The sequence below is a fragment of the Amblyomma maculatum genome, chromosome 2 (assembly GCF_055883805.1).
Source record: "Amblyomma maculatum isolate TAMU_Amacu chromosome 2, ASM5588380v1, whole genome shotgun sequence".
In the NCBI taxonomy this organism is placed as follows: domain Eukaryota; kingdom Metazoa; phylum Arthropoda; class Arachnida; order Ixodida; family Ixodidae; genus Amblyomma; species Amblyomma maculatum.
In genome coordinates this window covers 147,395,979-147,422,975 of record NC_139345.1, presented here as the reverse complement: position 1 = coordinate 147,422,975, position 26,997 = coordinate 147,395,979, and the positions used below count along the sequence as shown (strand labels likewise).

The following is a 26,997-nucleotide window of genomic DNA, read 5'->3' as shown; positions in this document are numbered from 1 at the left end:
CTTTCGTGATACAAAGGACCCATTTTTACGAACTGTGTGTCAGGTTAGATTGAACAAAGTGGTACCAAATTTTGTTGTAAGTTCGGCGAGCATGCAAGGGAGGATTTTCGGAATCCTTACAGAAGTGTACATGTCATGTCGTGTATTGCAAGCCCTTTTTTCGTTTGAATATTTATCAACTGTGACGTGAAAGAAACTTACAAGGACTTGTGCGGTATCTTTCTCCCGATCCCATTGTACAGATCGTTGTACTGTGCAGGTCCATGGAAGTAAGTCCTTAAACGAGTAAAAAATATGGCTGTACCAGGGGGAACAAAAACTTTCTTTTTCAAGCTCCATAGCAATACACTAGAAGTTAAGACTTAATTAGAAATGAAAGGTTGTTTTGTACATTGGGGAAATCACTGCTTCATATACCGCAAACCGGAAACTATCGAACACGTTTTCTTAGACTGTTGGGAAGCCTTTTATTTCTGGGACATTCTACAACAAACAATTAAAAAAGACCTACCCGTGGATGCATTCGGAATTCGATTTTTACCAATTGAAGATGATGATGGGCTACCGCTGGACATGATCATGTTATTGGGCCTGCACAGTATCTGGCGAGCCAGAATGGCTTTCAGGCATGCAGAAGTGGATGCGAGGAAAATACAGCAGTATTTTCGCGAAGCTGTTGCGAGCGTTGTTGAAGGTATCAAGACACAAGACGAAGTGCCTGAGTAGCTTCCGAGAATCGAAGTGTTGCTGCAAATGACTGATTTGTAATGGATCACGCAGCCCAAATCGCGTGGTTTTAACCCATGTTGTGTATTTGTCGCGTGATATTCTCTCTCTCTGGGTGTGGGTGTGTGGAGTAATGTTCTTTATGTGTAAAATGTGATAATAAATTAGGCAACAAATTGAAACGCATTTTGTGGCGAAATGGATTGACATCACCCACCTCTGCACTTATGTGACTGAAACATCTGTTCGACTCCTGTGTTGTGATTTTTATTCTGAAGTTTTTCTTTTTGTTGCCTTCACCGTAGATATTTCCTGCCTTCAGTGAGTGTATGTTACCTTTAGGTTGCGTTCACTGACACATTTCAGTAACAATCGGTGTGAGAACGGTTACACTAAGCAATTACCTTCACCGTAATTATTTCCTGCCTTCAGTGAGTGCATGTTACCTTTAGGTTGCGTTCAGAGACATCTTTTAGCAACAATCGCCGTTTAGCTCGCTGAGAGCGTCGTCTGCTCAAGTGGGCCTGGTCCCGCCTACGGGATATGGTTTGGCAAAAGGCCCCCAGGCGCCTAATTCCGTTTCCTGAACGGTAGGGTCCCGTCACTTCTTTCTCCTCACTGGTTGCCTCTCAGCGGGTTAAATGGCGATTTTTACCGAGAGGTGTGTCTGAACGCAACCTAAAGGTAATATATAGACTCACTAAATGCAGGAAATGATTACAGTGAAAATAATAAAATAATGTTACCGTTGTTATGCTGTCACCTCGTGACTTTACTCACCGCTGGTTTTGTGGCTATTAAGAATTGAAAACATCACATGATACAACCTAAAGGGGAACAAGAAAGATATCGATAGCTTCTCTTAATGTTGCAATTTAAAAAAAAAAATCAGAAAGAAGTTGCACATACAAGATTTGAACATATGTTCTTCCTCTAAGCACTCAGGTAAGTGAGGCAACGAGTACGTAAGGCTCTAAATTTCATTTTTAACAATATTTTTGCTATCTGTCGTCAGGTGATGCTGTTGCAGGACCCTACCGTTGAGAGAGAGAGAGAAAACTTTTAATGAGCATATAGTCAGTAAATATTCGCAGGAGCTGGGTGGTCGGTGCCCCTAGTCCAGGGCTCCGCTGGCAGCAGCTGACTTGCGGACTAGCTGGATAATCCAGGCTTGCTGGTCCAGGTTGTCGCTGGTCAGGGCCGCCTCCCACTGCTCGTGTGTCGGGCATGGCACTATTAACGTTGGGTCAGGTTTGTCCTGGCATTCCCAAGAGATGTGAAAGAGTGTGGGGCTTGCACCGCACCAAGGACAGTAACTCGTGTATTTTGTTGGGCTTATCTTATTTAAAATTTGAAGATTAGGGAATGTGTTTGTTTGTATTTTTCTCCAGTCTATAGCGTCCGACCGTTGAGAGAACAGAATCATGGCCCCCGGGCACAGAAGCACCGTCGCGGTGCTGCTTGGCGAGTGTCAGAACAAGCTTGAAGATTGTAGGCTTTTAACCCTGTGTTGCATGATGAAGAATTATTAGTAGAAACTACGATTTTTGTGGTTTTCTATCTGTGTGCATGCAGAAAAAGAAAGGAAAATAAATTTGCGCCTTTCAGAATGTTTTTTCCATGTTGTCCACTACAGTGGACAACGTGCACCCAAGCTGCAGTGGCGGAACTTAACAGTAATGCTTTATTTTCTGCAGTCGAGGTTTCTTGGCTGAACCCAAGTAGGCTTGAATGCCAAATGCTAGATGTGGTGTTGCTTTGCTTTATGAAACAGAGAAAAGTGTCACTTTTGCCATCAACGCACAAATGCGCCTGGCACTTTCCGCAGAAATGAGTGGTATTGCACTTGCGGTCGCTCAGCATACACATTTTAGTAGTATATGGTTGCTGACTGGGAAACTGACTGACATAGTCGTAACGCACATCTTTGGAAACCGTGCTTAATTACACAGGTGGTCTTCGTCTCACTACGGCAGAAGCTGTTTGTAGGTTCATAGAAGGATCGGGTTCATCAGCTGTGACCTTCATTCGGTTTTATCTGCCTTGTCGCCCCTGATATCTTGAACTGGCTAACGTTATGGGAACTCTGCTGTAAGACAGCGGTACAAGCGCCATGCGTAGGCGGCCGCCAATTCTGTGAGAGCTGGAACGTCAAACAGTTCTTCAATTTCGGTTTCAGATTATGATTTCTTCTTTGCAGTCCAGGGCATTCTATCGAGAACAGAGTAGTAGCACATTAGAAAAATAAGAAAACACCAGAAACTATGAGTGTGATTTTATGACGAGCGAAATTAAATGAGCGAAAATGTTCGCATGTTGTGTACGGGCGGTATTTCCCGCCATGCATGGTGTCCACTGTAGTGAACATTTTACAGAAATTGTTCTCAAAAATTAACTTCGCTTTACTCAGCCACAGTATTTAAAGCACTCGTAACTGAATGCCTCTTCTATGACAGTTATACAATTATATACCTCAAATTAAGAGGACAATTTATTTATTTATTTATTTATACAAGTACCTCGAGGGCATTATTGCAGGGGGAACAATTTTAAGAAAACATATGGCTTAAATGAACATGTGACAAAAACTTGAAACTGCTAAGGAGAGTTGGTAAAAGCAAGAAAGTAACAAAATACATAACATAGATAAGTCATCTCGACGGCAAGCGATCTTCAGGGCATCGCGGTGCAAAATTCACAACACAGTTCACATGAATTCACATAAAGCGCAATGCCAACCAAAATATATGAAATAGATGGGATGATATGAATTTACGGCAGACTGTGGGACCATAAAGACTGAAACTCTGAACACGTTTTACATTCACTGATGCTCTTGGGAAGCTTATTTCAGTGCGCGGAAACATGAGCAAAAAAGAAATTTCGGTACACGTCAGTTAAAGCACATTTCAAGAACGTCCAGCTCGTGATCGCATGTAGAGATGAAGTGGGGAGGGAGATGAAGTGGGAAGGGAAAATGCACAAGTTCTTATTTATTCCTGTGAGACCAGAGTAAGTTTGACAAAAAGTTTTAATTTTGTTAAGCCAGTTATAAGAGAAATATAGGAGAGGGACGACACCTACCCGTCCGAGCAGGAAACAGTCGTCTTTGATACTAAGTATGAAAAATCAGTGCTGTCGTGGCTCCATCTAGAACAACGTAAACAAAGCTTTTTGGTCCACTGTAGTTACCAGTATGCACATGCTTATCTCCGATGCCCTATAGTTTTTCTAAAAATCGCAGAAATTCGTCCACTCTAGTGGCCAGCATGCAACAAAGGGTGGCGCTAGACGTGGACAATATCAGGGTGTACGGTACGGGAAGTGCACTCGGGGAAGGTAGGTTCAATCTCGTAGGTGACGGCTTGGACTTGGCGGAGTACACGATACGGGTCCACGTAGCGAGAAAGGAGCTTTTCCGAGAGCCCAATACGGCGAGAAGGCACCCAGAACAACACAAGGGATCCAGGTAAGGAGTAGCTGCCGAGGTGGTGATTGTGGTAGTGCTCTTGCTGAGAAGATTGGGAGGACTGGAAGCGGGAACGGGCGACTTGGAAAGCATGGTCGGTACGGGCAATGGCTTCACGTGCGTGTTCAGAATATGGGGGACCAGATGGTCGAAACATGGTGCCAAGCGGCAGTTGAGGCTTACGGCAGTACAAGAGCTAAAACGGAGAGTAGCTGGCAGTGTCGTGACGGGACGAGTTATATGCAAATATAACGCATGGGAGGGTGAAGTCCCAGTCATGGTGTTCAGAGGAGGCGTACATGGCGAGCATGTCAGTAAGAGTGCGACTGAGGTGCTCAGTGAGGTCGTTTGGTTGGGGGGGAACCTAGCGGTGACAAACGATATTTTCCATCGAAAATCACTATTTACCGCACTGTACAGGCATGTCCATCAGTAGTGAATAGAAAAGGAACAGCTAGCGCTAAATTTCTTTGCCATTTATTAAAACTTCCAGTTCAATTGCTTTTCTCCCGCTAAGAAAGTAATCAACTCCTTCCCTATTTCAAAATTTGCATTATAAAAGAGTGTGAGATATTCTTTTGAGCAGATTGAATGTCTTGGTAAACTGGTATCAGTGGTAGTTGGTTCCCTTTGCATCTTGACTTCTTTTCACCTCGAGTCTTTTACATAAAACATTTATGCACAGTTTAGAAGGTTGTATTTATATTGAAACAAATGTACGCATGACTCGTGAAATACTCCAAAGAAACCAAGCAAATCAAGGAATTAAGCATGTGCATATATAAGTAGAAGAGCTACAATTCTCAATAGATGTAGGTATGGAGGAGTGAATAGTAGGGTATCTCTTGACATACTGAGCATAAATGAAGGTGAAAATTTATACGTCCAGCAATAAAGAAGCTAAAAAGCTATTTTAACGGCCCCGTTCTAAAAACACTTCGGCGTGTTTAAGGAGCATGTTTCTGGCAGGTGACGGCTAAATACTGACTTGTCGACAGGTTGTATGACTCGACGATATTACACGACTTTGCACTGTGGAAAATAGCTGAGTGCAATTCGCGAGAAATTCTCGACGTAGTGAACTCTCATCCTAAAAGAGCACTTGTGCACGTCGAACTCTCATCCTAAAAGAGCACTTGTGAAGACCTACTAGTTCTTGCAATTCGAATAATGAGGCCCCATTACATGGATACAACTGTGAAGGGAATGAAGTTCGTGTGGAACATTCCCGTCAGGGGCATTGGTATCCCTGAGCTTTTACGACCTGACTGCCTACGGGCTGTGTTCGCTGCTGCTCTTCGGGGATCAATACCTTTAAACAAACCGCCTCCTTCATTTAGTGGAGGTGCTTAATTCTACAGTCTGAAGTACGTTTTAACATGCCTCTCTGATACCGGACTGCAGCTTAATTTGAAAAAAAAAAAGAATATCGTTTTGCCGCACGCCAGCTCGCTATTCTCGGCCCTTGTCTCCAGAGGAGGTGTACCTCCAGACGCTGCCAAACTTCGTGCGGTAGCGTCCTTTCCGAAAACTAATTACATCAAAGATCTATGTCCCTTCATCGGTCTCTGCTCTTACCTTCGCCGTTTTATTGGAAATTTTGATTCCATTGCTGCTCCCTTGACAGAAGTTCCGTCCAACAGAAGAGATCGTCGGCAACGTGCGATGATGTCTTCCTTACTTTGCGCCGCATCCTCACAGCACCGCCTGTGCTACGTCACTTCGACCCAACAGCACCTACTGGACTCCAGTGGTATTGGTCTAGGCGCTATACTCGTTCAGCACAATTCTGGCTACGCTGAATAGGTATTCGCCTATGCTAGCCGTACGGCCACGAAGGCTGAATCCAATTACTCTGTCACTGAAAACGAATGTTCAGCCATTATTTGAGCTCTTACTAAATTCCGCCCTTACCTCTATGGCTGCCTTTTTGAATGAAGAAGTGATGGACCACCATGCGCTTTGGTGACTTTCCTCAACTGAAAAACGTTTCGCTAGAGCGGCAAGATGGGCCTTCAGGAATATGATGTCCGCGTTGTTTACCGCACCGGCCGCACGCATCAAGACGCCGATGTCCTTTCCCGTTATTCCCGTCTAGCTGAGGTCGCTAGCCTTTCCCCTTTCGACGGTTCTCCGCCATCGCTTCAAATCAGTGACATGCCCCAGCGCAGTGGAGTGATCTCCGGATCCTTTCTCTTCTCGATTTCCTCTCCAATCCTACGTCTGCTTCTCTATCGCGTGCTCTCCACCGCCATGCTTTCCACTTCGCCATTCGTAATAACCTCCTCTACCGCCGCAACTACAGCGCAGATGGTCGCAAGTGGTTGCTCGTAAGTCGGCACCAACGCTCGCAAGTCCGTGGCTACTTCAACGCTGACTTACAATACGGTCACGCAAGCGTCTTCAAGACATGCACTACGTACTGCGTTACTACTGGTGGGGCATGTACACCTTCGTCCTCAAGTACATTCGCTCATATTGCTTGCTTGTCAACGCCACAAGCCATCTTCTCATCATTCTGCTGGAGAGTTTCGGCCGTTACTCTGCCCACCACGCCACGTAGGCATCGATTTGCAAAGACCGCTTCTCTACCCTGAAGCCGGCAACCGCTAGGCCATCGCAGCTGCTGGTTATCTGACGAGGTATGTAAGAGACCCTTCTATCTGTCACAGTCTTGGAAGGAGCTCAATGAATTTTGCAGCGATTGGTTCTTCGCCTTGGCGCACCTCGAGAATTGCTCAGTGACAGAGGACGCGTTTTCTTGCGTGATTTTTTGAAAGCCCTGCTCACCAAGTGCAATATTATTCATCAAACCAGCTCCGCCTATTATTCCCAGATTAACGGCCACACTGAGCGCTTAAACCGCATTCTTGGGGAAATACCGTCTATGTACGTCACCTGCAACCACTAAAATTGGTATCTCGTCCAATTCCGTGTGCCACTTACGCTTACAATACCGAAACACAGTCTACTACTGGTTTATCTTCTTTCTTCCTCTTTTACGGCCATCATCGTCTACAATCGACACCATACTTTCATATCAACCTGACATATTCGGGTGTATTCCTGTTTCTGAAGCCACCCAGCATGTTGAGTTGTCCATAAATCGTCCGCACACTCACGTCTAACACACAGCACCGCCATAAATCCCAACATGACCACCATCACACGACACCGGACTTCTAGTCTGGCAATTTTGTGTGGCCCTGGGTACCCTCCTATACCCCTGGAGTGTCATCGAGATTTCATGTCAAATATCATGTGTCAAATATCATACCGTGTTTCAGAGGGCATCTCTCTTGTTAATTGTGTTGTGGAACCTCTTATGCCGTCTCAAGATCTCCGTCGGCGTGGACGCCAGACTGCTCACGTCCAGCGCCTCAAGCCCCATGACGACCCTGCCATTTTGCTTATGCCGTAAGTCGCCAGGATGGCTCTACTTCGTCCCGCGGGAAATTATGAAGAGAAAGAACATTCCAGTGAGTGGCATTGCTATCGCTGCGCGGGTTCGACCTGACTGTCATGGGTTGCATCGCCGCTGCTCTTTGTGTCTCACTACTTTTAAATAAAACCCTCCTACAATAATAAATGAATCAATTGGTTTCTGTACCTTTTTGACAATGTGATTTATTGCCTTAACACATAAAGGGAGCTTAGAAGAAAAACAGTAGGTCTGGACGTTTTTCATTGTAGTAGTAACATGGAAGGAAGGAAGGAGGAAGTAGATGATAGCTCTCCTCAATCTCTATAAAAAGCTGTTTTGGATTCACACTGCCAAATCTTTACATTTCCTTCTTTATTCCCTAGCAATTATTTCTATTTATATTTTTGCGATGTCGTTATACATCTCGAAGTCTAATATCTCTGCACCTCAATTCTTGGCCGATCTCCTTGTGTGGGCATATGCGACAAATTAGAGAACAACAACAACAAATGTGTGCGTTATGCAATGACGTAGAAACTATAGAGTACTGCATCATCTCTTGTCGGAGGTACGCTCCTTAAAGAGGAAATTATTTGTAAATTATCATTTCTCGTTTAGACTGCCGTTTACAATTGCTGCCCTCCTCGCCTTTGGTGCAACTGTCAAAGGGTATGCCCTAAAATTGATGTGCGAGTTGCTCCGTAGCTATAATATCGTAACCAGAAGATTTATTTATCACTATTTGTCTTTATTTTACTTAGAAGAATTATTTGCATATAATATTTTATTTGTATTTCTTGGTTAGTATTCCCAGCACCTCAAATATTTTGCTAAAATGTTTTACCGACAGTAATTCATATCACAGGAGTTACATACTATACAGCCTAAGTTTGGGTCATGCATTCAATTTTTATAACTATACTGAATGCAGGCCGATCCTCCATTGTATGTATGAACCATATGTACAGAGGCGAGAAGAAGAAGCTCTCCTCAGCAAACGTAGCTACGTATTGTTTTTCCTTTCATTCAATTCTGTAATCTTATATCTTAGGCTTTTTGTTTAGTTGATAATTAATTTATTATGCTAATTCAGTATCTGTACTTCATTTGGCAGTCCACACTCAACCCTGGCCAATTCCCTTTCATGGATATGTGCCATTAATCAAGGTAGAAGAAAAGAAACGCAGCTGGACAAGACCGATGCAGCAATGTGTGATAAAGCTTCGTAGCAAGTCAGGTAGTAGTCCTCTACGCTTAGTGTGGACTGGATATTTTTTTGTTGCCTCCCTAGGTTCTATACAAAACGTGAAAACATGTGTATTGCCTGCAGTGCCTGCATAAGAGAGTTTCTGCCATCTGTGTCACGCATTGCTGAATTCGGCCAAAAATTAGTCTTGCTTTTTGTGAAATCTGCACAGCTGCGTAACGTTGCCAATGACAACCTCTCATCGCACAGAAAAGCTGTTGTACAAGTTTATGGCTCTGGCCGCGACCACTGGATGAAGACAACCTTTGGACTCGTTTCTGCTTCTTCAGCAGCCCGCCTACTGCGCCTAGCGTCCTCACCACTTGTTTCCCAAGGACCTCCCAGATGCCATGACGAGTTGTGTTGGAATCAGAGTCAACCAAAGCGAGGCTTTTCCACTGTGAATGTCAAATATTGGTCGTCAATGAGCTGCAGAGAACCTCTGGCAAGCAGCCGAGGGTACCACAGCATCGCAGTAAGAACGACAACGTGGCGAACACTTGTCCGGAAACATGATACGGTCAGGCTCACAGGCAGCCCTGCTTGGAAGCCTTTTTGTTCGTCAATCACAGGTAAGTTTTCGACTGCAAGCACGGGTCGCCTGATGATTCAGATGACACGCTGGCGTAATGTCGTTGAACGGTCTTTAGTACAGGGCGGTCAAAAGTTATCACTACCGCCGTGGATGACGTCTCGACGCCCGTACTTCATGAACGACTGCGAGAAGGCGTTCAAGTGCCTGACCGGCAAGTTGCCAGAGACGACCTCATGGGACCAGTTTCTCGACGTAGGCTGCGGCGCGGGAGACCTGACTCGTTGCATCATCAACGAGTTCGGAGGCCGCCATCGTGTCGTGGTCGCCACGGAAAGGTCAGCTGATGCAATCAAGGTTCGTGTCCTTATGTGTAAAAACAACAGGTAATATGCTAAAGCGCATCCAATATTTCTTGGTGATTTTGCATGGATAGTTTAGGGACCTCTGAATTCCATTTTAGCCCCGATCATCTTGACTGAACTGATTTGTTGGAGGCGGGAGCGATATTCGATATTTACTCGCAATTCAGTTCGACCTCTCGACACTAGGCTATAAAACTTGATGTGTGTTTTGAGACGTAAGTGCCGGGCGTCCAAAAGTGACGCCGAGCACCTCATCCCGGCGTCCCTTTCCGCGTTTCCTTTTCTTCGTTCTATATACTTCCCTTCACGGAGCAGTTCAAGTGTTCACAGGGAATGAGAGGGCGCTTTTCGTTTCCTCGTAACCATTCCGTGACACAATCGTACTTCAACGTTCTATGACCCAGCGCGATTTGCTTATGTGACGAAATTGTTGCAGGTGCTGCGCCGCAACGCGGCGCAGCGCGACATTCTATACGAGGTGATGGACGTGGAGGGAGACGTGAGCGAGGCTTTGAGTAACTGGGGCCCCTTCCGGCGCATCTTCTCCTTCTATCACCTGGAAAGCGTCCGCGACAAGCAGCGAGCACTGGTCAACATACGGCGCCTGCTTTGGGAATATGGGGGCGAGCTGTTCTTACTGTTCCGCGTCCAGTCCAACCTTGAGCCGCTCTACAAGATGATTGCCAAGAACGAACGTTGGAGACAGGTGGCCGCCGTGAGTATGCCTTATCTATACTGTATGCTTTTTAAGGTATCATGATGAAAGGAAAATTCACAAACTTGTATTATCCAGCAGAGAGAGGCAGGGTTGAGTGTAGACACCCCCCCGCAAAAGGGCCTACACAGGGGGCCAATGACGCCCCGGTATTGCTTATTTGCATCGGGATATCATTCGTCAGCATGTGAACACAGTGCTCTCTTTAAATGGGTTACATAGTGGTCGCGAGAACCGACTGTGAGAGGCAGTGGCGTAGCCAGAAATTGTTTTCGAGGGGCGCAGACGTTGCTGCTGAGCCTCCTCCGTATCGACCTGTCACCTTTCAACTGTGCCATAAATTCTGCATGCCGGGATGCAAAGATTGCACGGAAAATAGGTTCCATCGAGTATCCTGCGTATGTATTGTTTCAGACGAAAATCATTTGTTTAATTTACCAAAATTCATCACAGCCAGTTTTCCAGCCATACAATCAACATTAGTTTCAATACATAGTCTTCCTGACGGACCCGCTGATGAAATGGTTGTCTGCAGTCTCTCCAGTGCTCTCATAACTGATTATAATGTAGCATCTGCACTCTAACAAACCAAAGTGTTACGAACAGACGAGGACTCTCAGCAGACCACTTCGACAGACTTTTCACGGGAGCATACATAGCGGCTAAAAACACCGATATTCAGTGTGAACAAGAGGCCCCGAGAGGGATAAGACAGCGCGGCGTCAGAAGATTGAGTTTGGCCTGCGGAGGCTGCTCATGTGGCGTCACGCTCCCTCCTAGTTTCTTTTTTTAACTCCACGCATTCCATCTCTGCATGCTTTGTCAGCTTCTCTGACAGTATGGCTTATGCCTCCTTTGTATGGTCCGATGAACGATTTCAGAAAACTAATTGCACTTTTCGCTTTTTTTATTCTCGCCGAAATCTTTTTTTTGAGCGTGAAAAAGACATACTGGAGAGTGGAGACGAAGTCCAGATTGATTTCCGGCTCTGGTGGTTGTTTTGGGCTGCGGCGTATGACCGTACGAAAAAATTTTCTGGGGGGCCGAAGCCCCATAAGCCCTTCCCCTGGCTATATCCCTGGTGAAAGGGGATGGCACTGTATACCCGTAGCGGAAACAGGTAGAAAAGTCGAAGACAAACAAGAACCGGTAGACAGATCAGGAGCTTTAACTATTTACTACCAAATATTTTATTTAAATTTTGTCTCTCTCTCTGCTCTTACGCTTTAGTCCTTGTCTTGCCTCACTCCACCATGGAAGGTGATTTAGAAGGAAAGCCAAAATTCTAGTTGATGTAGTTGAGTCTACAGGTATACGACGACATTAACACGGATGCAGTGACATTAAGTTTAGGGTGCCGGAGTTTTTTGTCAACTCTGTTATACGTCTGGCGGCAGATCCTGATGCTGGATTGCTGCTGTGGAGAGGACGGCGACCTTAAAACGCTATTTGCTAACCCGAGATAGATGAAATGCAATTAGCCCCATCTATCCGCTGCCAGCTAAACTGGCCTTCTAACGGTTAGACCGAACGTGACAACCAGAGCGCGTTGCAACCTGCATCAGCAAGGAGAGGGTCTCGGCTGCGCAAGGCATAAATATACAGACGATCCGCTCGACATGCTGCGGTGCATGCGCTAGCATTATACGGTCCGCCGCCTCCTGTACACAGTTTCATCTTCAAGACGACTCATTGGCGTGTTTCAATTCGATCTAACCCTGCGTCTGTGGTATCGTGAGACATCTGTGCTGGTATGAAGATGGTGTGTGGACGCTCGACACACTTTCCGGGGTTTTTGACCCTCAGTAGGTGCCCCTCTAACAAGCTTGGTACCAACGGCCTTTCATGGCTTTTGTGTTTGTGGCCCGCCTGTCGTTTAGAGGCATGAGGCTCAATGGCGGCAAGTTCATTTTACTGGATCGCTTCTTTTTTTTAAGGAAATGCCCGCATTAATTAGCCCTCCTCGCCAAATAGCGTCTTAATTTGGACAGACCAAAGTTCGTTAACTTTATTTGAATCCGGGTGTTTAAAATTCCAGCGTGCTCTCATGTTGATTTAACTTAATGGTCCTGTTGACAAATCAGGGCAGGAATTTTTCGGACATCTTTGGCGGCTGTTGGCATGATGCCAGGTTAACGGCCGCGGCATTTCGGCGCAACAAATCCAATATGCTATCGCACAAAATTTGATTCTTCTACTGACTTCATGGTTGGTAGCCACTAAACAGGCCCTTTAGAGCATACTGCTTTGGAGAAAAAAATGAAAAAAAAAACATTTTGGTATTAACATCATATACCTTAACCTGTCATTTTATATCACATTTGTCTCATCACTTCCAGCGATAAAAAATATGAATAACTGGCTTCTTTCCAACTTGAAGATGGAAAGGTACTTAACTCATTGGTACATGATTAGGCAATGGCCTCTTTCGTAAGTGTATTGAAATAGGAAGGAGAAATTAAATAATGATACAGTTTAGAAATGAACAATCAAGCTACAAATATTCCGTTCAAAACAAGAATGGCATAAAGTTGACAAAAAAAAGAAATAAATAGGAATAAAAATGACAAAAACCCGAGTCAGCTATTCGCAATTTTCTCCGAGTGACAGGGTCCTAAATATCCATAAAAGCACATGACTAGGGGGGGGGGGGGGATATTTTACCCTGCTGGTTCAGAAAGACAATTCCCGTTTATGGGAGATGCCCTTTTTCTCCGTGCTGACTAGGTAAAGGCTTTTTCTGTTCCCTGAACCTTAAGACGTTATTGCCAGTTGTTATGAATTTCATGTTGCTTCATTCATGCAAAGGGAGATCGCAGCAAATTCACACAAATGAAGGTATTGTAGACGTGCCTTTGATTGTGGTTTTAAATAAAAAAAATCCCCCATTCCCTCTTTTGTCTCTATGGCTGTTGGCCCTCTTTGTACGTGCAAAACAATTAGTTTTTTCATGAGGGTTAACTCATTTGTACGCCTTATTCTGGTTTTCCTTTACCACGTGGCACCTACACATCTGGCTCTCCTTCAAGGATTACAAGGCCTTCCACTCGAAGCTGCCCAAGGGAGAGAAGTGCGTCGGCCCCGTGTGCAAAATGCTGGAGGATGCCGGATTCCTGGTCAAGGAGTGTAAAGTGCTTGAGACCAACTGGCGACTCTCAGCCACGGAGAATCTCGATGGTACGTATTACCAGGCAGTTCAGTTCAGTTGAGTTCAGTCATTCAGTCGTGTCCGACTCTTCATGACACTATAGACCATATCACGCCACGCTTTCCGGTCTCTCACTATCTTCCTAACATCACATAACTTCATCTGCAGCGCCTCGAAGATGCCATCTAACCATCGCGTTCACTGCCTACCCCTTCTCCGGTGACCCTCAACCTTTCCTAACATCAAATCTTTTTCCAGCGACTTCTCTCTTCTCATCAGATGACCGAAGTAGCTGAGCTTTACCTTAGAATTTGACCCTACAATGAGCAGTCAGGGTTTATGGTCGCCAGTATCGACTGATTTGATCTTCTGGCAGTCCAAGGAACTCTCAAGAGTCTTCGCCAGCACCACAATTCAAACGCGTCAATTCTTCGGCGGTCAGCCTTCTTCACAGTCCAACTCTCGCATCCATACATCACAACTGGAAAGACCATAGCACGAGGTATGCGGATCTTGCTTGGCAGTGTAATGTCTCTGCTCTTCACTAGGCGATCAAGGCTAGCCATGGCTCTCTTTCCCAGAAGCAGGCGTCTCCAGACTTCATGGCTGCAATCTCCTTCCGAAGTAATCTTGGAGCCCAAGAAGAGAAAATCTGTCACAGCTTCCACTTCTTGTGCGTTGATGCTCCAGGACTTGATAGGGCAAGACGCCATGATCTTTGTCTTTTTCATGTTCAGTTTAAGCCCAAACTTCTCACTCTCTTCTTGTACGCGCATCAGAAGTCTCTTGAGTCCCCCTGCACTTTCTGCCATTAAAGTGGTATCATTCGCATATCTAAGGTTGTTGATACGTTTTCCAGCAATCATCACTCCAGCTGAAGACTCGTCCAGACCGGCCTTCCCGATAAGCAGTCAAACGCTTTCGCATAATCACTAAAGCAGAAGTAGATGGGTTTCTGGAACTCTCTTGCTTTTTCCATGATCCAGCGAAGATTAGCAATTTGGTCTCTAGTTCCTCTGCCCTTGCGAAACCCAGCTTGCACGTCCGGAAGCTCCCGATCCACATACTGCTGCAGCCTACCTTGGAGGATTTTCAACATCACCTTGCTAGCATGCGAAATAAGCGCGATCTTGCGGTAGTTGGAACAATCTTTGTTACTGCCTTTCTTTGGAATGGGGATGTAAACTGACCTCCTCCAATCCTGTGGCCACTGCAGAGTTGTTCAAATTTGCTGACATAATGTATACAGAACGTTAACAGCGTCGTCATAGTTGAGGTTTTGAAGCAGCTCAGCTGGAATGCCATGAATTCCGCTAGCTTTGTTCTTAGCAAGGCTGGCTAAGGCCCATTCAACTTCACTCTTCAGGACGCCCGGCTCGAGATCAGTAATCACAACCGTCTTATGTTGGGTTTGCACATACGGGTCCTTCTTGTACAGTTCTCCTGTGTATTCCCGCCACCTCTTATTTATCTCTGAGGCTTCCGTCAGGTCCCTGCCTTGTTTGTCCTTTATCACGCGCAGCTTAGCACAGAAGCTTCCTTTGATATTTTTGATTGCCTGATACAGAGCTCTTGTGTTTCTCAATTGGCTGTTGTCCTCAACTGCTTGGCACTGTATGTTCAGGAAGGCATTCTTATCTATTCTTGCTATTTTCTGAAAATCCGCATTGAGGACCTTGTATTTTTCTCTTCCCCCATAACTTTTGCCATCCTCCTTTCCTCAGCTATTTGCAAAACCTCTTGAGATAACCAGTTCGCTTTCTTGCATTTCTTTTGCATTGGAACTACCTTAGTAGCAACTTCTTGTAATATCACGAACATCAGTCTCTCTGTCTTCAAGATATAATTCTTGAAATAGATTCCTCACTTCCACAGCATATTCTGATGGAATTTGATCCAGATCATACCTGAAAGGCCTTCTATTTCTGCGTTTTCCTTAATCGAAGCTTAAATTTGGCAACAAGAAGGTGATGATCGGTGCCACAATCGGCTCCAGGCCTCGTTTTTACTGCTTGTATAGCGCTTCTCCATCTCTGCTGGCAAAGAATATAATCAATCTGATTCCTGTACAGACCGTCCGGTGAAGTCCATGTGTACAGGCGCGTCTTGTGCTGTTGAAAATGAGTATTCGCTATGGTCAGGTTGTTTTCTTGACAAAACTCTACTATCTGCTGCCCAGCTTCATTTGGCTCACGAAGACCGAACTTGCCTGTAATTCCGGTTATTTCTTCACTCCCCACCTTAGCATTCCCGTCTCCTATGAGAAAAAAGACATCTGATGATGGAGTGCGGTTTAAAAGGCATAAAATCTCTCAACGTCAGCTTCTTCAGCAGTAGTGGTTGGTGCATAGACTTGGATAACTGTTATGTTGAAAGGGTGCCCTTGGATCCGAAGTGAAATTGTTCGGTCGTTTTTGGGGTTGTACCCGCACTGCTTTGCCCATTCTTCTGTTTACTATGAGAGCGACCCCATTCCTTCTTCTGGATTCGTGCCCACAATAAAAGACATAATGGTCGCCGGAATTAAATTCTCCAATTCCGGTCCACTTGAGCTCGCTGATACCCAAGATATCCATGTTCAATTTCAATTTCTCGCTTGACGACATCCAGTTTACCTTGCGTCATAGGTCTTACATTCCATGTTGCTATGTGATATATCTCCTTGCAACATTGGACTTTCCGGTCGCTTCGGTCGCTTCCGGACACATCCACAACTGAGCGTCCTTTTGGCTTTAGCCCAGCCGCTTCATTCGTCCTGGAGCTACTAGGAATCGTCCACTGTTCATCCCCAGTAACATGTGGGACGCCTTCCAACCTGGGGGCTCATCTTCCGGCGCCATATCATTATATGCTATTGTGAATGGCCGTAGGGTTTTCTTGGCTGGAAATACTGTTGTGGGTTGGCATTATCTTCTCCAGAGAATCACATTTTGTCAGAACTCTTTGCCGTGACCTGTCTATCTTGGGAGGTCCTACACAGCAGAGCTCACGACTTCATCGAGTTTCGCAAGCCCCTCCGCCACGACAAGACAGTGATCCGTGAAGGGGCGCGCACTTGCACTTCCCGCGGAGTTGACACTTTCCATGTTAGAAGGCTAATCAACCTTGTAAGCTAATGAACCTTGAAAAATAAAATATTGTTAAGATTTATTTACAAAGTTGTTCTGCCCCTTAGCCTGATGTGCTAACCAAGATATAGTGAGCTTCCTCTTCTTCCACTTCTCTTCCGGAGAGCCTCTTTTTGCACTTCCTTGTTCTCTTCTGTTCGCATGCCTGACATTTCCCCCTTCGCAGACGAAGCCCCTGGTCTGTCAGTCAGAGTCCCGAGTGAAAGTGGCAGCGCTTCATTCTTGCGACATGAAGTACCTGTGTTTTCCGAGAGGGGCGACCTTGGGAACATTGGCGAGACACGACGTAGTTCAACTCATTGGTGCGTTTGAGCACTATAAATGGGCCTGTGTAGTGCGACAACAGCTTCTGGGACAAACCACGCTTGCGGAGAGGTGTCCAGAGCCACACTAAGTCGCCGGGAAGGTAGGATACATCCTGATGCCGACGATCGTAGCGCTGCTTAGAGCGGTCCTGCGAGGCCAGAGTGCGTAATCGGGCGACCCGACGAGCCTCTTCAGCGCGGCAGAGGGTGCTCGAAACAGACGGCTCGGTGTCGAGAGAGAACGGCAAAATGGTGTCAAGAGAACGTCGAGGCGGACGGGCGTAGAGGAGGAAAAATGGACTATAGGAAGTTGTCTCATGCTTCGAGGTGTTATAGGCGTAAGTAATGAAAGGAAGCACGTCATCCCAGTTCTTGTGCCGCGAGTCAACATACATCGCAAGCATGTTCGTCAGTGTCCGGTTTGTACGTTCGACGAGGCCATTTGTCTGGGAATGGTACGGCGTAGAGTTGCGCAACTGGCAAGTATAATAGCGCAGAAGCTGCTCCACAACATCTGCCGTAAACCAGCGGCCTCGGTCACTGATAATTACATGAGGAGGCCCATGACGGAGGACGACAGCGTGGAGAAGAAAGAACGAGACGTCAGCGGCGGTGGCGGAAGGGATGGTGGCAGTTTCACAGTAACGCGTGAGATGATCAACGCACACGATGACCCAGCGATTGCCTTTGGACGAGCTGGGAAACGGGCCTATGAGGTCAACACCCACTTGCTCATATGGTGTGGTCGGTGGTGTCACCGGATGTAAGTGGCCCGGCGGAGAAGTCGTGGGGAGCTTGAACCGCTGGCACTGCACGCAGGAGTTCACGTAACGCTGAGTCGTTCGAGGCATATTTGGCCAGTAGAAACGTTCCTTATTGAGCGTAAGAGTCCTGGCAAACCCCAAGTGCCCAGCTGTAACGTCATCGTGCATAAGTTGTAGAACAGAGGAGTAGAGGCTAGCCGGAACGACTAGCAGAAGGCGTGCACCGCCAGACGAGTAATTTTTTCGATACAGCAAACCATCGCGCATGCAGAAAGGATTCGCAGATGCCGGATCACGAGCTTTTTCAAAAAGTGATACCAAGTCTTGATCTTTTCGTTGTTCTCGCTGGAAAGTGGCAAGATCCGGAAATTGTACGGAAACGGCGGCAAGATAGTCGTCAAAGTTGTCATCGCAGAGGGTAGTTGCGAGAGGCAGCCGCGAGAGGGAGTCAGCGTTAGCGTGCTGGCGGCCACTTTTGTACGACACTGTTAAGTTGAACTCCTGAAGGCGTAATGCCCAGCGGGCCAACCGACCGCAGGGGTCGCGTAGATTCACCAGCCAGCAAAGTGAATGATGATCGGTGATGACTGTAAAGGAACGTCCATAAAGGTACGAGCGAAACCGCTGTAGGCCAAAAACGACGGCAAGGCATTCTTTCTCCGTCACGGTATAGTTGCGTTCAGACTTGCTAAGGTGCGACTTGCATAAGCGACAATGTGTTGGTTTCCGTCATGCGGTTGTATGAGCACAGCACACACGCCGATGCCACTTGCGTCAGTGTGGAGTTCAGTGGGAGCTGTCGGGCTGAAATGACGCAGTATGGGCCGCGAAGTAAGAAGAAACTTGAGCTGGCGAAACGCAAAATCACATTCAGGAGTCCATTTGAAAGGAATATCTTTCTACAAGAGGCATGTGAGGGGGTAGGCTACGTCAGCAAACTTAGGGATGAAGCGTCGAAAGTAAGAGCAAAGTCCCAGGAAGCTCCTGAGTTCTTTGTCAACCATATGGCCAAGCACAACGATCTGGCGTTCACCGAAGCGGCACTTCTTAGAGTTCAGCACGAGACCCGCTTTCTCCATGCAGTTAAGGACCACAGCTAAACGGCTGTTATGCTCGGCGAAGGTCCTCCCGAAAATCACTACGTCATCTAGGTAACACATGAAAATTTGCCACTTCAGTCCACGCAAAAGAGTGTCCATAAATCTTTCAAAGGTAGCCGGAGCGTTGCATAGGCCGAAAGGCATCACGTTAAATTCATATAACCCATCGGGAGTCACGAATGCCGTCTTCTCCTTGTTTTTCGGATTCATCGGTATCTGCCAGTATCCGGACCGTAAATCAACAGATGAAAAGTAGGAAGCTGAATGGAGGCAGTCAATGGCATCATCAACACGTAGGAGCGGGTAAACATCCTCCTTGGTGACAGTATTGAGGCGGCGATAGTCGACACAAAATCGCCAGGTGCCATCTTTCTTTTTCACGAGAATCACAGGGGCGGCCCATGGGCTAGATGATTCCTGAATGATTCCTCTTTGCATCATATCACGGACCTGTTCGTCAATATCTTACGTTCTGAAGGTTAAACAATGTATGGTGTCTGTCTAATCGGGTGTGCAGATCTAGTGTCGATCATGTGATGTGTGCGGGAAGGCGGAATCGATAGTGGCTGATCTCGAGCAAAGTCGAACACGTCCGAATGTTTCATAAGAACCTCCATCAATATTCGGCGGTAGTTGGTAGGTAGCGATTCATTTATCATAGACTGAAACTGGGAATCAGCATGATCAAGACGTCTAGTTGAACGAGCAACGCCGTCACTGAACGCGGCGATGTGCATAGAAAGGCGTTCTTCAAAGTCGGCGAGTTTCAAACCACGCGGCAATACGGCAGGTTCATTGGCATGGTTGACAGTCCAAAGCGTGGCACGGCCCTCGTTCACTCGAACAACGCTGCGGGGCACTAACACACTCTTTTTGGCACCGGAAAGGGAAGCGGGTTCCACCAGAGCGTCGAAGGCATTGGGAACCGCACCCGAAGACACAACTGGGACGAATATGGCGGACATCGCCGGAACGACGGTATCCTCGAAAACAGAAAGTAATTGGACCGCCCGCGGCGATTCTTCTATGAGGGCCGATCGAAGGCTGGGGCTTATTGATATCTCGCCACTGTTGAAGTCGAGAGCTGCGCCACACTGCTGTAAAAAGTCAACTTCTAGAATAACGTCGTGCGTAGAGCGAGGGAGCACCGTAAATTCAGTTCTAAACTCGTGTCCAGCCATCGCTACATTTACATAACAAATACCAAGCGGAAGCAACGATTCTCCCCTACACCTCGAAATATGACAGTTCTATCCCAGCCAAACATAATTTTGCGGCCGAGACGGTTCTTAAAATCTAAGCTCATCACAGAAACTGCAGCACCCGTATCTACTAAGGGCATCACACAAACACCATCCACTAACACTTCCAAGCGGTTCTTCAGCATAACGACCGGTAGAGGAATTGGCAATATCGATGACCTGGCGACTGCACCTCCATCGGCCGCACACGCTAGTTTCCCGGTGGCGGAGAAGAACGGCGGGGAGAAGGCGATTGTCGGGAGCGGCGGGCAGGAGGAGTTAGGCTGCGATCAGAAACTGGTGAGTCGTTGCGTGGTGGTACGTAGCGGTAGGAGCCCGAAGGAGGGAAATAGGTCGGGTCACGGACTTCTGGACTCACGTTAGAACGGCGATTCCAGCATTGGCGCTGGTAGCGTGGTGGCGGGTTCCGGCGGCGGCAGAATCTGGATATGTGGCCAAGCATACCACAGCGGTAACAGACGGGTGGTTCACGAGCACGGTCCAAATAATAGTCCTCGGTAACAGGATCGAAGCGATCAGCAAAGTCCAGCCGCTGGGGTTGTTGCGGTGGAGGTGGCGCCCTGTAGTGGGTACGAGCTGGGAGAGCAGGGCCATATGAGTCGTTTCGGTGGTCACGGAGGGGAGGAGGAGCGGTAGAACGCCAAGAAGAGCGCTGGATGGGAGCTGCCTGCAGGGCATCTATCAGGGAGCAGCTATCACAGGGGATTGCACTGCGGTTCACATCTTGATGGCGGGAGAGCTCATCACGGACAATTTGGCGAATCATGTCGCCCAAATGCGGAGGCTCATGTGAATGCTCGTGAGAATCCACGCTTGCAACAGTGGTCACGTTAGGCAGACGGCCGAATTTCGGGGTTATGCGACGCAGCTTTAAAGTTTCGAACGTACGACAGTGCTTGATCACGGCCGTGGGAGAATCTAAGTTTTCTTTTGTAATTAAAAAGTTATATACGTCCACCGCGATGCCCTTTAAGAGGTGGCCAACTCTGTCTTCATCAGACATGCTCGGATTCACCGCTTTGCAGAGTTTTAGGACCTCTTTTATGTACATTGTGCATGTTTCACCAGGCCCTTGGGCTCGCTGGAATAAAGTCTGCTCAGCGCATTTCCGTTTTGCCGTGGTATCCCCGAAACAATTTCGAATCTCCTCTTCAAAACGCTCTCAGCTCGTTAAGGGCGCTTCATGGTTTTCAAACCATGTCAGGGCAGTGGAGTCCAAGAAAAAAACATTTGCCAGCATTACAGTGGCATCCCAGCGATTGTACTTGCTCACCCGCTGGTAATTGGTGAGCCAGTCGGCCACGTCTTCGCCAGCCTTGCCAGAAAAGGTCCGCGGCTCACGGTAATGCTGCCATGCGGGTGCCGCTGGACCTGGCTGCCGTGCATCGCCGTCTTGAATCACTGTGGGTGTCAAAGGGGGGAGCCCAATGAGTCGTGGGCTCGAACGAGGTAGAGAGGAATCCGTGGTGATCTTCCAGCACCTTGCACCACACTGTTAAGGTTTATTTACAATGTGGTTCTGCCCCTTAGCCTGACGTGCTAACCAATATATAGGTAGATTCCTCTTCTTCCACTTCTCTTCCGGAGAGCCTCTTTTTGCACTTCCTTGCTCTCTTCTGTTCGCATGCCTGACAATATATAAAATGGCTACTATTAGCAGTAAATAGTTTATCCCCGTGCAAAATAAACATATATCTCGCAGTACCTGGACGGCGGGAGCGCTTACAAGAGAATTAGATTTGAAAAGTCCTGAACTTTAGTCGAGAATTTAAACGAAGTTCTCATAATGATTTTCTCTGTTTAGCGGTTTTCGTTTTTCGAAAAGGAATGCTTTCGGAACAATATTGTCGCTCTGTTATATTTTCTTCTAAAAATGCAACCTATAACGTACGTAGCAAACTAAGTCTGAGACTGCTTCGTTTTGTACTTTTTCGCCAAAGTCGCCTTGTCAGTACATCTCGATTTAAGAGGGATTTTGATTCCGCACGGCAATATCATATATGACGCTTAAAGTCTTCACGCTGTGATCACGAAAAAGAACAGAATGTTTGCAGCAATAAAGTAGCAAATCGCAGGAGAAATATCTGCGACACTTTCTTACCCGTTAGCGTAGAAAAAAAAATTGGTGTTTGGTTTATGAGGGACAGTTCATCAAATATCATTTAATGTACTAAGCCATTGATAATGGAAAGAACAGGCCTCTAAGCGAGACCTGAGGACGAAAGACTGACTGGCTACAGTAAGGAAGCGCCTCATCTATGGTCGCAGAAGGTATATTATACACCAGTTCGCAACGCATTCTAAAATACAGGAAGTTTATGCTCGAACTAGAACGCCAAGAAATATGCGTAAAATCAGACATTCTCACAAGCAGTGTGACTTCTGCGTAGAGGTAACCGTCTCCATGTCTTATGATTTGATTCTTTTACGATTGGATGAAACAACGCACTCATCCGAGAGTGACTGTTGAAATTAGTGCCAACCATTGAAGTGGGATTATCGGTGAGTGTTGTACGCAATTTTTAGTGCCAGCGTGCCTTTTCCTTTTCTTTTATGTCTCTATTTTCCATTGGCATAGATTTGGTCAAATGATTGAGAAGTGGAGGATATTGAGCGCGTTCCACATGGTCGTGCGGAGAATGGGCCTGGGAGAGGGCGCACACACAGGGGACGGGCGCTCAGGCGGACTATCTCGGTCACTTGCTCAGAAAGGGAACGAAACGTCTGATGTGTGTATCTGTGCCGCGAACACACGTTGCTGTCTCCGCACTTCATGCAGTTATATGCTTGTCTGGTTGTCTCATATGTACTCTATGCTACGATACAACAATAAAAGCTTTTTCCTAACGTTTGGCGCCCACCCTGACCGTAGCCTGAGTGGGTCTGATGCAGAGCGGCGGCATTTTCATCACCTCCTATCGTAATATATATATATATATATATATATATATATATATATATATATATATATATAGGCACTGCTTGTACATATTGCATCGAGGATGCGTCGGTAAAGGCGACATATTCTTCGCATGCGCCTTCTAATAATGAGTTCCTTGAGTTACAAAAGCTGCTCACCCTGTAAACCCTTCCACGACCCAAGGCGCGACCATATTTCTTGATCTGTGCAGCTAGCTTGCGGAAGGCGCTGAATCCTTAGCCATCTCCTTCTCTACTAACAGTGTCCAATGTGGTGGCGCCTTCGAGGTCTTTTCTGAAATATCGATAAACATGGCGAGGGATGCCACAGCCGCTTGAACTGCAAGGCTACATACAAAAAAAATCATCCCTGTCGGAAAAAACTACAGAAAAGTTTCTGTTGTTACGACAGAATTGCTGTGCGGCTTTTGACGGGAAACCTTTTGTGCCAACAGAACTTTCTGTCGTAACATCAGAAATTTCTATAGTTACAACAGAAAATTGCTACAAAACTACAGACAGCAGAATTATACTACAGAAAATCTACAGAACCACGGAAAAGTACTACAGAACTACAGAAATATCCGACGTTTGCGAGAGAATTACAGAATATTTGGTCGTATTTTTGACACGGTTCTGTTGTTGTTTTTTTCGACTGGGAGCGCTTAATCAGACGAGGAGTACAATTTTGTGGGAATTAATATACACCGAGCTCTCGGTGCTGTATTTGTTTATTTAATTATTTATCTTTTAAAGGACTATAGACAATTAAATTCTGGGTTCGTGATTTATCTTCTGTAATAATGCGCAAGACATTGCTGTACATGGACCACCTCGTGATATTCGCCTACGGGCGCAGAATAATTTATAATCGAGTTTCCTTTCTCACCAGTTTCAGTTTCGGTTTCAACAGCAGAGCGATGGCTATGACATCAAAGTCAAGTCTAGGTCACGCGAGGGACGAATAAAACCGTGATATAATCGTTCCTGGGTCCTTTTAATTCACCAGAGTACTAAGGCCAGCCAGCCTCAAGGACACGAATTACAAATCTCTGTTTTTTCCATGTCGCTCATGCCCTAGACTTAAAAACTACAGAAAATTTTTCTGTTGTTACGACAGAATTTTTGTGCGGTTTTGACGGGAAATTTGTTGTGACAATAGAACGTTCTGTAGAACATCAGACAGATCCGTAATTACAACAAAAAGTGCTACAGAACTACAGACAACAGAAATATACTACAGAAAAACAAAACTACAGAAAAGTGCTACAGAACTACAGAAAAGTCTGACGTTTACGACAGGACTACAGGATATTTTGTCGTAATTTTGACACGGTTCTGCAGTTTTTTTCGACTGGGGCAGCCACGTCTCTGCTGTTGAAACCGAAACCGAAACTGACGAGAAACCAAAATTCAATGAAAGATTTAGCGGTCTTAGGCAAAAATCGAGTGGTGATCCATATACAGGAATGTCTTACGCATCATTACCAAGAAGAAGGAAGCCACCAAAATTTGGTGTCTATGCTCCTTTAAGCTGGGATCCATTGAAGCCACTTAGGCAATGTAGCCTCCATAACATTCGTCGGAGCGCGATCTTGCGTTTTGGCCATGCGTGAGAGTATAAGTACATCAACTTGCGTTTCTCGCCCCCAGTCTCGCTTGTAAGGTAGCTCGGAGAAATTAGTGAATGAAACGGCAGGTTTTATTGTGCTCTTATCCATTCACATCAATATTCTCATATTTTCCCGCATACGTACGCTAAATTAAAGACAACATGTTAGCGAATGTGTGCATAGTATTTAATAGGCGGACATGAAGTGCACCTATCAAGTGAGACACATAACAGAATTATAGCATACGATCGCGAAAATGGTTCGAAACCACGGCGAAGCGCGCAGGTCAGCTTCCCGGTACCTGCAAGTTCTGTGGCAAACCTTGTGACTTTCTGCGTACAATACTCTCATTGGCCCTCATTCCCACATCGTCCTACGCAAGAGGTGGCCCTAGATTACTGGGAGCTACTATCTAGTAGCTCTGATAATGACCACAGCGAGATAAATATTAGTGGTTTCTCTAGGACAACCCTCCAAGCGCACTTTGCTTTCTAAGGGGGCTCTCTTACACTGGGAGCGCTCTGAAAAGTTGTGAAGAGGCTTTGCTGCAACAATGTTTCCACCATCACCAGGTATACCCTGGCTACTGCATTAGGCAATTAAGCCTTTGCTACAGCCTGACATCCCACGTGTTAACCACCACTTTCTCGCGGTGTGCGTCGCCGTCCTCATAAATTTCCATTCGTGCGCAGGTCAGTGCAGAAACAAGACCACGCAAGCACTTGCGTTTGCAGGCCGAAATTTGAACCCATGGCTGCAAGCCCTTGGGCAGTCGTACTGCTCCACAGACGCTAAAGACATTTGTGTTACGATTGCTCTACATTATTGCTGCTGGAAAGGAAAGGGATTTAGAGCAAAGCCTTGCTGTCTACTTTCCGACCTCGACATGGAGTCTTCTACCACTCTATATATTTCAGCGGTAAATGCTTTCAGCCATGAACTAAGCCTGTAAACTTAGCTAATGCTTTGTATCTATTCTGTTGTTCTGAAGAAGAATGCTCAATAGCGTGATGGTTACCAAAATTCTCTTCCCCCGTTTTCTGAGTTCTCTCCTCCACCTCATTACGAGCGCAAAACGATGGGCAAGATTCATATCAGAGGGTAGCGCCACAAAGGAAGCTTCTTCAGTGCGATTGCGCAGTGCGGTCATAATGTCAATTTAGATACTTATTAGATGTAGGTGGGGAAGAGGTGCGTTTATATGGGAAATGTAAACCTCCTCAAAGTTATGTGACAGAAGGAAAAGGAAAATAAAGGTATACAGCATGAAGTCTGGAGAACCCGAAACGTGCTGGGGTTCGGTTATCTACCCACTCGGCGGCAATAAAATGGAACTGTTGGATGAAGTATGTCCAGCTTTCGTAAACCGTGCTGCACGCATTCATCGACAGATCGAAAAATAGTTTTCGTTTGATTTTTATATGTTTCACATGTGCATAATTTGTGCATAAACAACTACTTATTTCCCTGTCAGTGCAATGCTTGAGATTGGTTTAACGACATATTATATGTTTTTTACCGAGCATTTGGTTGCATTTTTACTTTGGCTTCGAATGCCAACGCTCTCCTTTGTAAGCCGTTTTCAGCTAGGCCATGACCAAGCTTTGCTAGCTACCTTTCCTGTCTGCTTCTACCCTTTTACCTTTCCACGCAGAACTGATCATGGGAACGTCGCCGGTGATGCATCGTGTCCTTCCGGAGCAACGCGAGGAATTCGTTCGTGACTGCGCTCGGGCCGCTGCGGAGGTGCTGCCGCGCAGTGACGACGAGCTCATCTTCTCGTACACGTCCTTCATGGCTTGGGCCATGGTGGACCCGGACAAAACCGGCAGAGATGCGAGTGACTCGCTGGTGAAGCGATTCTTCGGGCGCAAGCCGATGATCGACTAGCGTGGACAGCAGAACCCTCAGTGGCCGCCTACCCTGCGTTACACCAAAACGTTCCACTGTAATCATAAACAAAATTACTTCGCGTAAGCTTTGCCTGACGCTGCCTCGTTCTTGTACAGTCGTTTGACTGAATTGTGTCCTGTCATGGGAGGGGGGGGGGGGATATGCTGCTGATCGGCGTCTGGGCACGTGATGCTGTAGAACGACCGGAAACACGTTGTATACCACTGCAAGAGTAACGGCATCGATAGATAAAGCACGCAGGTTTGAGGTGTTTACCGTTCTTATAATAACTGCAGGTCAGGATTATTCGCTCGTCGTTCAAGTCGAAATGCACCAACGTTTTCTAAGAATAACAATGTTCTGCCGCCATTTTTATTATTTGCTAAAT

The 26,997-nt window shown here is 46.3% G+C and overlaps 1 protein-coding gene across 1 annotated transcript; it reads left to right on the top strand.

Annotated features, from left to right (window-relative positions):
* Positions 1-9,469: 9,469 nt before the first annotated feature.
* Positions 9,470-26,629, top strand: LOC146200133 (4-vinylphenol methyltransferase 1-like). Its single transcript, XM_084592277.1, has 4 exons — positions 9,470-9,754; positions 10,199-10,477; positions 13,507-13,654; positions 26,371-26,629. Exons 1-4 carry the CDS (start codon positions 9,470-9,472, stop codon positions 26,604-26,606), a joined length of 948 nt encoding a protein of 315 aa, XP_084448403.1. The 3' UTR covers positions 26,607-26,629.
* Positions 26,630-26,997: the final 368 nt, after the last annotated feature.

What these genes read in the sequence shown, in the direction of transcription:
- LOC146200133 (XM_084592277.1), top strand. Translation starts at nt 9,470, where the DNA reads ATGATTCAGATGACACGCTGGCGTAATGTCGTTGAACGGTCTTTAGTA. An exon ending in GTTGGAGACAGGTGGCCGCC is followed by an intron (nt 10,478 to 13,506) that starts GTGAGTATGCCT and finishes CTCTCCTTCAAG; the next exon opens with GATTACAAGGCCTTCCACTC. An exon ending in AGCCACGGAGAATCTCGATG is followed by an intron (nt 13,655 to 26,370) that starts GTACGTATTACC and finishes CTTTCCACGCAG; the next exon opens with AACTGATCATGGGAACGTCG.